This window comes from Scyliorhinus torazame, chromosome 5, assembly GCF_047496885.1.
Source record: "Scyliorhinus torazame isolate Kashiwa2021f chromosome 5, sScyTor2.1, whole genome shotgun sequence".
In the NCBI taxonomy this organism is placed as follows: Eukaryota; Metazoa; Chordata; class Chondrichthyes; order Carcharhiniformes; family Scyliorhinidae; genus Scyliorhinus; species Scyliorhinus torazame.
Window position 1 is genome coordinate 91,064,890 of NC_092711.1, and position 12,352 is coordinate 91,077,241.

Consider the following 12,352-nt stretch of genomic DNA (forward strand, 5'->3'; position numbering starts at 1 on the left):
ACACAGGGGCACTGAACCCTGGGGGTCGCATTACGATCAGACCCAGTCACCCCCCCCCCCCCCCCCCCCCCCCCGATTAGTACGAGATCCGTTTCCCAGTCAGGCCTCCAGTGCCTTCCTGTGTATTAGTGGATAGGCCCCTTTATGCTCAGCTAAATTCAGCCCTCAGCTCCATCACCTGGCTGTCATTGACACGAGCGATACAGACAGAAAGGTGCCCGAGACTCAAATGGGAAGTCAATATTTGTGGATTGGAACCTCCATGCAGGTCAGCAAGAAAAAGAAATCGAATTCTCAGTCAACAAATTAAAGAATCACACAACGGACTTCACGTTTTATGACTTTTAATGCAACAAATAAACTAGAAGCTACTTTAACTTACACATAGAACTTTGCCCGTTTATAATATTAATAATAATCTTTATAATTGTCACAAGTAGGCTGACATTAACACTGCAATGAAGTTACTGTGAAAATCCCCTAGTCGCCACACTCAGGCGCCTGTTCGGGTACACTGAGGGAGAATTCAGGATGTCCAATTCACCTAACAAGCACATTGTGGGCAACACAGTAGCACAGTGGTCAGCACTGTTGCTTCACTGCTCCATTGTCACAGTTTTGATTCCCGGCTTGGGTCACTGTGTGGAGTCTGCACGTTCTCTCTGTGTCTGCGTGGGGTTCTCCCGCGTGCTCTGGTTTCCTCCCACAAGCCCCCAAAAACGTGCTGTTAGGTGAATTGGACATTCTGAATTCTCCATCTGTGTACCCTAACAGTCAACAGAGTGTGGTGACTACAGGCTTTTCACAGTATCTTCATTGCAGTGTTAATATAAGCCACCTTGTGATAATAAAGATTATTATCTTTCAGGACTTGTGGGAGGAAACTGGAGCACCTGGTGGAAACCCACTCAGACACGAGGAGAACGTGCAGACTCTGCACGGCAGTGACCCAAGTGGGAATCGAACCTGGGACCCTGGCGCTGTGAAGCAACAGGGCTAACCACTGTGCTACCGTACCAAAGTTACACAATCTAAAGTCGCACTCCACGATTAGTTAGTCTGCCCTGGAAGTCGAAACTTAATTGTCTCAGAATCAGTCCAAAGTGATGATTCATTCCCGAGGATTTACTTCCGTTCTTTTCGCCGTCTGGCAGTCTTTAATCCCAGAACTGTCTTTCACAGGGAAAGATTAGCGAGCTGCCAGAAAACCGAGTGTAGGCACAAATAGGCCATTTTCTGGTTGGCAAGATGTAATGAGCGGTGTGTCACAGGGATCAGTGCTGGAACATCAACGTTTCACAATTCATATCAATGACTTTGATGACAGGACCAAAGGTATGGTCACTGAGTTTGTTGATGATGCAGGAAAAAAGGAAAAGGAGGTGGTGTTGCTCGGATAATAAGGGACGGCATCAGAACATTAGTAAGGGTGGATCTCAGATCAGGAATACAAAATGTGGAATATGTTTGGGTGGAGCCAAGAAACAGCATGGGGCAGGAAACATTGGTAAGAGCTGTTGTAGGCCACCAAACAGCAGGGGTTGTGTGGGACATGGTATTAATCAGATTAGAGAAGCATGCAGAATGGGTAAAACATTAATGGGCACCATAAAATCTGCATATAGACTGGGTAAACCTAATGAGCACTAATGCTGTGGAGGACAAGTTTCCGGTGTGTGTGTTAGGGACAGTTATCTACAGCAGTAAGTTGAGGAACCAACTTGAGAACAGGCTTTTGTAGATTTAATATTATGCAATGATAAAGGGCTAATTGATAATCACGCTGAAAAATAACCTTTAGGGATGAGTGACCAGAATATTGAATATGAGGTATTCCAATCTGAAGCCAGAGTATTAAGTTTGAAGGAAATTATGAAGGTAGAAGGGACAAATTAGCTGAGGTGGATTGGGGTAAATACATTAAAAGGTGTGACAGTCCACAGGCAATGGATAGACTTTCAATAATTATTACACAATTTACATTCCTTCAAGGCTGAAGAACCCCAAAACATCAAGAGAACCGTGACTACCAGAGGAAGTGAAATATTGGATAAGATTGAAAGAAAAGGCTGATAAAGTTATCAGAAATAATAATAAACCTGAGGATTGGGAGGATTTTATAATACAGGAAAGGACCAAGATACTGAGAAAGCGAGGGAGAATAGAATATGAATGTGAACCAGCAAAATACATACAAATGGACTAAAAGCTTCTGTAGGTACGTAAAAAGGAAACGTTTGGCTCAGACAAAGGTTTGTCCATTCAGATAGAGCCAGGAGAATTTAGAATGAGGAATAGCGATCTCTACAGCCACCTCATTCCAACACTGGGATGTAGATCATCAGCATTTGGGGATTTATTCACTCCCAACCCCATTAATTTCTCCAGTACTACTTTTTCACTAATTCTTATCTCTTCCAGACCCTTGTGTTCACGAGGCCCTTGGGTCTCTAGTGTTTTGGGGAAATTTTTGCATCTTCCTCTGTGAAGACGGACACACATTGTTTAGTTTCTCTGCCATTTCCTCATTCCCTATTATGAACTGTCCTGTCTCTGCCTGGAATGGACACATTTGTCTTTGACAATCTTTTCCTTTTTACATACCGATGGAAGCTTTTCCAGTCGTTTTTTATGTTTCTCCCCAGTTTGCTCTCATATTATATTTTGCTTTATCTGTTTCTTGGTCCTCCTTTGCTGAATTCTCACGGAAATTCCCAATCCTCAGGTTTCCTACTATTTTGACCAGGTTGTGAGCCTCTTCCATTGATCTGATGGGATCTTTAACTTTTCTTGTTCGCCGCGGTTACATTTTTTTTCCTGTTGGAATGATTTTTGTTCCTTAAAGGAATCTATATTTGTTGTACATATGTGAAATAAAAGTCCAAAAATCCCAGAGGACCATAGGCAGCTCTCCCTTTGACAGAGAGAGAGCTGACTGGTGGTGATTTAACCCGAGGGTCAGCACACCTCAGGTGAGGGGCTTGGTTGAGAAGGCGGGGCCTTCATGAATAAACTCAGCCTGTACGGGAGTTGAATCCTCACTGTAGGCCTTGCTCTGCATCACAAACCAGTCATCCTGCCAACTGAGCAAACCGACCCCCTGATAAATATGTAATAATTCCTTCAATATTTTTTATTAATAAGCAATTTTATTGAGGTATTTTTTGGCATTGTAAACAACAATATAAACAATTTACATGGAACAATACAACTCCCATCACCCCAGGACCTGCCTAATTGACCCCCCCCCCCCACACTTCTGCTGACGATTAATTTTCCGCGAAGAAGTCAATGAATGGTTGCCACCTCCGGGCGAACCCCAAGAGTGACCCTCTCAGGGCCAACTTAATTTTCTCCAGGCAGAGAAAGCTCACCATGTACGATAGCCAGGTCTCCGACTTCAGGGGCTTTGAGTCCCTCCAAGCTAGCAGTATTCATCTCCGGGCTACCAGGGAAGCAAAGGCTAGAACGTCCGCCTCTTTCTCCTGGACTCCCGGGTCCTCCGACACCGCAAAAATCGCCACATCTGGACTCGGCGCCACCCTTGTTTTTAATACCTTGGACATGACGTCAGCAAACCCCTGCCAGTATCCCCTAGGTTTTGGACACGCCCACAACATGGGAACATGGTTCGCTGGTCCTCCCGCACATTTTGCGCACCTGTCCTCTACCCCAAAGAATCTGCTCATCCGGGCCACTGTCATGTGGGCCCGGTGGACCACCTTGAATTGGATCAGGCTAAGCTTGGCGCATGCTGCGGTCGCGTTGACTCTACTCAATGCGTCCGCCCATAAGCCATCCTCCATCTTACCTCCAAACTCCTCCTCCCACTTACGCTTCAGCTCCTCTGTCTGCGTCTCCTTTGCCTCCATGAGTACTTTGTAGATGTCAGAGACGCTCCCCTCCCCCACCCATCCTCTGGAAACTACCCTGACCTGGATCCCCCTTAGTGGCAGGAGTGGGAAGGATGGTATCTGTCTGTGCAGAAAGTCCCGCACCTGTAGATATCTGAAATTGTTCCTCCTCACCAACCTAAATTTCTCCTCCAGAGACCTCATGCTCGGAAAGCTCCCTTCTATGAACAAATCCCCCATCCTCTCAATCCCCGCCCTCCACCATATTCGGAACCCCCCCCATCCATGCTCGCCAGGTCAAACCGATGATTATCATAAATTGGGGACCAGACCGATGCTCCCACATATCTCCTCCATTGTCCCCAAACTCTCAGGGCAGCCTCCACTCCGGGGCTGGTGGAGTACCGCGCTGGCGGGAACGGCAGAGGCACCGTTACCAACGCCCCCAGACTGGTGCTTTTACACGAAGCCGCCTCCATCTGCTCCCAGGCTGACCCCGCCCCCACCACCCACTTCCTAATCATGGCTATGTTAGCCGCCCAGTAATAGTTACTAAAATTCGACAGCGCCAGCTCCCCCTCTCCCCGACTCCGCTCGGGCATCGCCTTCCTCACTCGCGGTCAAAAGCCTTTTCCGCATCCATCGCAACTACTACCTCCACCGCCCACACAAAGCCCATGATAATTTTGTTGACCCGCTTAAAAAAGGACCACGGAATGAAGATGGGGAGACATACAAACAGAAATCTCGAGAGGACCGTCATTTTCACCATCTACACTCTCCCAGCTAGCGACAATGGGAGTGCATCCTATCTCCGAAAGTCGCCCCGCATTTGCTCTACTAAACGGGACAAGTTCAATGTAGGCAACCGGCCCCAGTCCCACGTCACTTGTATACCTAGATATCTAAAACTGTCCCCTACCTAAACGGCAGCTCACCCAGTCACCTCCCCTGACCCCTCGCCTGAATTACGAACATCTCGCTTGTCCCCATATTTAGTTTGTACCCCGAGAACTGGCCACATTCCCCTTATATTCCCATAATTTCGTCCATCCCCTCTATTGGATCCGAAACGTATAGGAGCAGGTCGTCGGCATAAAGCGAGACTCTTGTGTTCCACCCCCCACACCGGACCAGCCCCTTCCAACTACTTGAAGCTCTCAGAGCAATTGCCAGTGGCTCTATAGCTAATGTGAGCAACAGTGGGGAGAGGAGGCATCCCTGTCTCGTCCCCCGGTGCAATCTATAGTCAGAAGTTGTCCCGTTCATCCGTATACTTGCCACAGGAGCCTGGTACAGCAGCCTGACCCAGTCGATAAAGCCCCTCCCAAATCCGAATCGTCCCAGTACCTCCCATAAATAATCCCACTCAACCCGGTCAAAAGCCTTTTCCGCATCCATCGCAACTGCTACCTCCACCTCCCTACTTTCCGGGGGCCTTCTTACATTGGCCACCAACTGCCTGCCCTTAACAAACCCCGTCTGGTCCTCCATGATAACGTCCGGCACACAATCCTCAATCCTGGAGGACAAAATTTTGGCCAGCAGTTTGGCATCCACATTCAGCAGGGATATCGGCCTGTAAGACCCACATAACTCCGGGTTCTTGTCCCGTTTCAGAATCAACAAAATTGTGGCCTGTGACATCGTCGGGGACAGAACCCCTCTGTCCCTTGCCTCATTGAAAACCTTGACCAGCCCCAATATCCCGGAGAACTTTTTATAGAATGCCGTTGGGTACCCGTCTGGCCCTGCTTTACCCGACTTCATGGCCTTCAAGCCCTCCAATATCTTTTCCACCCTGATCAGGGCCCCTAGCCCTTTTACCAGCTCCCTACCCACGTTTGGGAAAGTCAGCCCCTCCAAGAAACGTTTCATCTTCTCCGGCCCCGTGGGGGGCTCCGACCTGTACAGCCTACTATAGAAGTCCTGAATGCCTTGTTCACCCCTGCCGAATCTCCCACCAAGTTCCCCTCCCCATCAATTACTTTCCCTATTTCCCTAGCTGCCTCCCTCTTTCTGAGTTGCTGTGCAAGCATTCTGCTGGCTTTCTCCCAGTGTTCGTAGATCGCTGCCCTTGCCTTTCTAAGCTGCTCCACTGCCTTCCCTGTGGTCAGCACGCCAAGCTCAGCCTGCAGCCTCCGCCGTTCCCTTAAAAGCTCTGCCCCCGGGGTCTCCGCGTATCTCCTATCTATCTGCAAAATCTCCTTTACCAGTCGGTCCGTCTCTGCCCTATCTGTCCTATCCCTGTAGGCCCGGATCAAAATCAGCTCCCCTCTCACCACTGCCTTCAGCGCCTCCCAGGCCACCGCTGCTGAGACTTCCCCCATGTCATTTACCTGCAGGTAATTTTGCATGCATTTCCTCAGCCTTTCGCTCACCGCTTCATCCGCCAACAGCCCTACATCTAACCTCCATTGAGGGCGCTGATAACCTTCTTCACTAACCTGCAGTTCAACCCAATGTGGAGCATGATCAGAGACAGTAGTCGCCGAATACCCCGCATCCACCAGCCCCGCCAATAAAGCCCTGCTCAAGATGAAGAAATCGATCCGGGGATAAACCTTATGTACGTGGGAGTAGAAAGAGAACTCCTTCACCGTCAGCTGCCTAAATCTCCATGGATCCCCCCCCCCCCATCTGCTCCATGAACCCTTTCAGTTCCTTTGCCGTTGATGGCACCCTACCCGTTTTTGAAAACGACCGATCCAGACCGGGATCGATAACTGTATTAAAGTCCCCTCCCATGACCAACTTGTGCGAGTCCAGGTCAGGTATCTTCCCCAACTCCTCTTTATAAATTCCACGTCATGCCAATTTGCCCCATACACGTTAACCAAAACTACCTTCATCTCTTCCAGCTTACCACTAACCATAAAATAATGACCTCCCCATCCAAAACTATGCTGCCCACCTCAAATAGCACCCGCTTGTTAATCAAAATCGCGACCCCTCCAGTCTTTGTGTCTGGCGCCGCGCCTCCTCCAGCCCACCCCCCGGCAGCCCCGACCTCCACTCTGTCCCTCAACCCAAGTCCCTCCCTCGTCAGCAGAACAACTACCCCCCCTTCCCCTCTCCCAGCAACAACACTCTGTAACCTAACCCATGCCATAAACTAACCATATACCCCCCCCCCACTTTGCTTCCGTGAGCTAGCTCACCCAGCTAGCTTGGTGGCCCTCGCCTCCGGCGCCAGATAGTCTCCCATCTATTGTTCCCTCCCTCCCCTCATCCAAACAACTTCTCTCATCTAGCCGTCCCCAAACAATCACCCAGTTCAAAGAAAACCCCACAGTAGTGCAATTCAAAGTAATTCAAAGTAAAAGGCACTGCCACCCACCCCCACCAGAACAAAGAAACAAATAACTTTTACTTCCCCCTTCTTAAACAGAACTCAAATACAGAAGAGAAAAAAGACAAACAGGCATCAAAAAGTTACATCGTAGTTCAAAAAGTTCTGAGTTTGCCATCAGCCCTTTTCTTTTCACAAAGTCCATTGCGTCCTCGGGCGACTCGAAATAATGGTGCTGGTCCCCATATGTGACCCAGAGACGAGCTGGATACAACAACCCAAACTTCACCTGCTTCTTAAAAAAGATTGCCTTGATTTGGTTGAAGCTGGCCCTCTTCCTGGCCACCTCCACGCTCAGGTCCTGGTAAACGCACAGGATACCATTGTCCCACTTACAGCTCCGCGTACGCTTGGCCCACTGAAGAATACATTCCTTGTCAAGGAACCTGTAGAACCTAACTACCATCGCCCTCGGAGGGTCCCCCGCTGCGGCTTCCTTGCCAGCGCTCTGTATGCCTTGTCCACCTCCACAGGTCGGGGAAATGCCCCATCTCCCAAAAGCTTCTGAGACATACCCGCGACGTATGTGCCAGCATCAGCTCCCTCAGTCCCCTCCACGAGTCCAACGATTCTTAAGTTCTGCCGGCGGAACTTATTCTCCAGGTCCTCTACCTTCTCCAGAAGCCTTTTCTGCTGATCCTTCAGCATCCCCACCTCCAGCTCCACCACCGTTTGGTGCTCCTCCTGATCGCTAGCACTTTCTCCAGCTTCTGGATCGCCCGATCCTGGGCGTCCAATCTGTGTTCCAGCCGATCAATCAACTCTTTTATCGGATGTAGCCAGTCCTGTGTCTGCCTTGCAAAGCCATCCTGGATGACCTGCATCAACTGCTCCGTTGATGGCTGGGCCGTCACACCAGGGGTCCAGTCATCAGCCATGTTGTCTTCTGCTGCAGCTTCAACCCAGCCCTTGCTTGTCTTCTTATTTCTGCCTTTTGTGCACGTCTGGTTCTTTTTTCCACACACCAATATGTGGAAACAGTGCCCAATTGCCTCCACCTTAGAGTTTAGCGTGTAAAACCGAAAAAAAGTCAGGGGGAAAGGTCCAAATGTCCAGCCACAGCGGGAGCCACCAAATGTGCGACTTACTCCCTCATAGCCGCCACGGGAATTCATAATTCCTTAAATATTAGGTATTCTCTGCACCAATCAGTTTCCCAGTCCACCTCAGACAAACTGACCCTCACCTTGAACATAGAACATAACAGAGCAGAAGGAGGCCATTCAACCCATCGAGTCTGCACCAACCCACTTAATCCCTCATTTCCACCCTATCCCCGTAACCCAATAACCTCTCCTAACCTTTTTGATCACTAAGGGCAATTTATCATGGCCAATCCACCTAACCCGCACGTCTTTGGATTGTGGGAGGAAACCAGAGCACCCGGAGGAAACCCACGCAGACACGGGGAGAGCGTGCAGATTCCACACAACAGTGACCCAGCAGGGAATCGAACCTGGGACCCTGGCGCTGTGAAGCCACAGCGCTAATCACTTGTGCTACCCTAATCCTGACATCCTGATAGTTTTCTTCTGTAACGCACAAATAAATGGAACCATGTAACCACCAGGGTCCATCTCCATGCCAACGTGGCCCGCTTTGAGGGGTTTGAAACAGAAATGGAAAATAAATATTTTCAACTTCCAAACACGCTTTCATTCTGCGATCCTTGTGCAATTTGAAGCCAGGTATTAGCAACAAGGCTCAAAGAGCATCAGCCCACTGGAGGCAAAGTGGTGAGACCGGCCAGTGCAGCAGAAAGAAACCCTCCGACCATCCCCACTGATCACCTGTCAGAATGAACAAAATGCAGTCCTGGGTGTAGAGCAGAAACAATAACAGCAGAATCCAACCCCTGTAATCGATTGTGAAACTGTTGGTGTCACAGCAGGTCCGATCAAGCATGCAATCCCGTCTCACATTGAGAGTTGGACGGCCTTTCCCCAGTGTGAACTCGCTGGTGTCTCCGCAGGGTGGATAACCGAGAGAATCCCTTCCCACACTGAGAGCAGGTGAACGGCCTCTCCCCAGTGTGAACTTGCTGATGTCTCCGCAGGGTGCATGAATCACTGAATCCCTTCCCACACTGAGAGCAGGTGAGTGGCCTCTCCCCAGTGTGAACTCGCTGATGGATACGCAGGGTGGATGAAGTAATGAATCCCTTCCCACACTGAGAGCAGGTGAATGGCCTCTCCCCAGTGTGAACTCGCTGATGGATCCGCAGAGTGCATGATAAACGGAACCCTTTCCCACATTGAGGGCAGGTGAATGGCTTCTCCCCAGTGTGAACTCGCTGATGTTTCCGCAGGGTGGATGAAGTAATGAATCCCTTTCCACACTGAGAGCAGGTGAATGGTCTCTCCCCAGTGTGAACTCGCTGGTGGGTCCGCAGGGTGGATATCTCAGTAAATCCTTTCCCACACTTTGAGCAGGTGAATGGCTTCTCCCCAGTGTGAACTCGCTGGTGAGTCCGCAGGCTGGATAACAGAGTGAATCCGTTCCCACACTGAGAGCAGGTGAATGGCCTCTCCCCAGTGTGAATTTGCTGGTGTCTCTGCAGGCTGGAGGACTGAGTGAATCCTTTCCCACACATAGAGCAGGTGAATGGCCTCTCCCCAGTGTGACTGCGTCGATGGGTCTCCAGCTCAGATGGGGCTCGGAATCCCTTCCCACAGTCCCCACATTTCCACGGTTTCTCCATGTTATGGGTCTCCTCGTGTCTCTCCAGGTTGGATGATCTATTGAAGCCTCTTCCACAGACACAACATGGGTATGGTCTCTCCTCACTGTGAATGTTATGTTTATTCAGGCTGTGTAACTGGTTAAAGCTCTTTCCACAGTAAGTTCACTGGAACTCTCTGTTTGGAGTCTGCACGTTCTCCCCGTGACTGAGTGGGTTTCCTCCGGGTGCTCTGGTTTCCTCCCACAGTCCAAAGACGTGCAGGTTAGGTGGATTGGCCTTGATAAATTGCCCTTAGTGTCGGAAAAGGTTGGGTGGAGTTATTGGGTTACTGTGATAGGGTGAAAGTGTGGGCTTAGGCAGGCTGATCTTTTGAAGGGCCGGTGCAGACTCGATGGGCCAAACGGCCTCCTTCTGCACTGTAAATTCTGGGAGTCTATGAACTCTCTCACCCGGGTGTGTGTTGTGTGGGTCTTGGTGCTTTTCCAATCAAACTGATGTTTACACAGTCAGTTCACTGGAACACTCTCACTCGGGTGTGTGTTGTGTGGGTCTCGGTGTTTTTCCTGTCACACTGATGTTTCCACGGTCAGTTCACTGGAACACTCTCACTCGGGTGTGTGTTGTGTGGGTCTCGGTGTTTTTCCTGTCACACTGATGTTTCCACAGTCAGTTCACTGGAACACTCTCACTCGGGTGTGTGTTGTGTGGGTCTCGGTGTTTTTCCAGTCACACTGATGTTTGAAATCTTTAGCTGTCAGTTCGGGAAAACATTTCTCCTTCTAGATTCAAAGGCGGGAGATAGTGAGGTTCCAAGGAAGGGAGTGACTGTCAGATCGAGACTTGATGTTTGAGATTTCTGTCTGTAATTCCTCGTCTAATATCCTGTAAAAACAATTTACAAAACTCATCACTGTCAGTACAGGATAGAAACTCAGAACAGACAATTCTAGTTTCTATGTCACATTTTTTCCTCTCTTATTCCCTGAAAGCTGAAAATCTCCATCCCACACAATCTCCCTCTATTCTCACTCTGCTGTATCTAATATTCACCCTCCCTATTCTCCTGAAGGTGCTGATTCAGGCTGATTGACAAATCCAAGCTCACAGCTTCCTGTCCAGGAGACCACAACAAATATGAGCTGCAGTCGGCCATTCGGCCCATCGAGCCTGCTGAACCATTCAATGGGATCATTGGCTGATCTACCTCAGCACCGTTTTCACACACTATCCCCCATATCCCTCGACATCTTCAATATCGACAGGAGGACACAGAGAACCAAGTGGAGTGGCGTAACAACAACAATCTCTCCCTAAATGTCAGCAAAACTAAAGAGCTGGTCATTGACTTCAGCGAAGCATCGTACACACCCCTGTCTGCATCAATGGTGCAACGTGGAGATGGTTGACAGCTTCAAATTCCTAGGTGTGCACATCACCAACAATCTGTCCTGGACCACCCACGCCGACTCTACGACCAACAAAGCACAACAGTGTCTATACTTTCTCAGGAAATTAAGGAAATTCAGCATGCCCACATTAACTCTTACCAACTTTTACAGATGCACCATAGAAAGGATCCCACCTGGCTGCATCACAGCCTGGTATGGCAACTGCTTGGTCCAAGATCATAAGAACCTACAGAGAATCGCGAACACAGCCCAGACCATCACACGAACCGGCCTCCCATCCACTGACTCTGTCTACACCTCCCTCTGCCTTGGGAAAGTGGGCAGCATAATCAAAGACCCCTCCCATCCGGGTTATTCTCTCTTCCAACTTCTCCCATCAGAGAAAAGTCTGAGAACACGCACTAACAGGTTCAACAACAGTTTCTTCCCCGTTGATACCAGACTCCTGAATGATCCTCTTATGGACTGAACTGATCTCTTCACACATCTTCTCTACTGAGTAGGAATGCACTGTGTATGCTCACCCCTTGCCTCTGTATTTATGTAGGTCCTATGGGTTTATTTCATGTATGGAACGATCTTTATGGACTGTCCGCAGAACGATACTTTTCACTGTACCTCGGCACACGTGACAATAAATAAAACCAATCAATCAATAATCTATCTCGTAACCTAACCCCTGTAGTCCAGGTATCGTGGCGTATCGTTTTAGTAAATCTATATTGCACTCCCTCCAAGGCCACAATATTGTCCCGAAGGTGTGGTGCCCAGAATGGCTCACAGTTCTCCAAGTGGCGTCTTACCAGGGTTTTGTATAGCTGCAGCATAACCTCTGTGACTTTATACTCCAATCCTCTAGATATAAATGCTGGCATTCCTTTTTGATGATTTCTGCACTTGTTCGTGGCATTTTAAGGATCTATGCACCTTCGACATCCACTGTACTTAACCTCTTTCCATTTAGAAAGTCCTCGGTTTTATTCTTTTTTGGTTCAAAATGGATAACCTCACACTTGATTACACTGAATTCCATCTGCCACAAATTTGCCCATTC

The 12,352-nt window shown here is 49.1% G+C and overlaps 1 protein-coding gene and 1 long non-coding RNA gene across 9 annotated transcripts in view; one reads left to right on the top strand and one right to left on the bottom strand.

Annotated features, from left to right (window-relative positions):
• LOC140421473 (uncharacterized) overlaps nt 1–12,352 on the bottom strand; it is a 78,435-nt gene that overhangs the window by 46,880 nt on the left and 19,203 nt on the right. For 4 of the 8 annotated variants that reach the window (XM_072506194.1, XM_072506193.1, XM_072506190.1 and 1 more), the window contains one exon: nt 6,931–10,771. The exons of 3 other annotated variants lie outside the window; for them this stretch is intronic. In XM_072506194.1, coding sequence (XP_072362295.1) covers nt 9,104–9,907 — 804 coding nt within the window. In that variant the 5' untranslated portion in view covers nt 9,908–10,771 and the 3' untranslated portion in view covers nt 6,931–9,103. Of the gene's footprint in view, nt 1–6,930; nt 10,772–12,352 lie in introns of those variants that run through there. One more of the 8 variants, XM_072506197.1, reaches the window with a different exon arrangement.
• Nucleotides 1,284–11,957, top strand: LOC140421510 (uncharacterized). The gene is made up of 2 exons (XR_011946867.1): nt 1,284–2,218; nt 10,959–11,957. It is a non-coding gene; the product is annotated as an uncharacterized lncRNA (long non-coding RNA).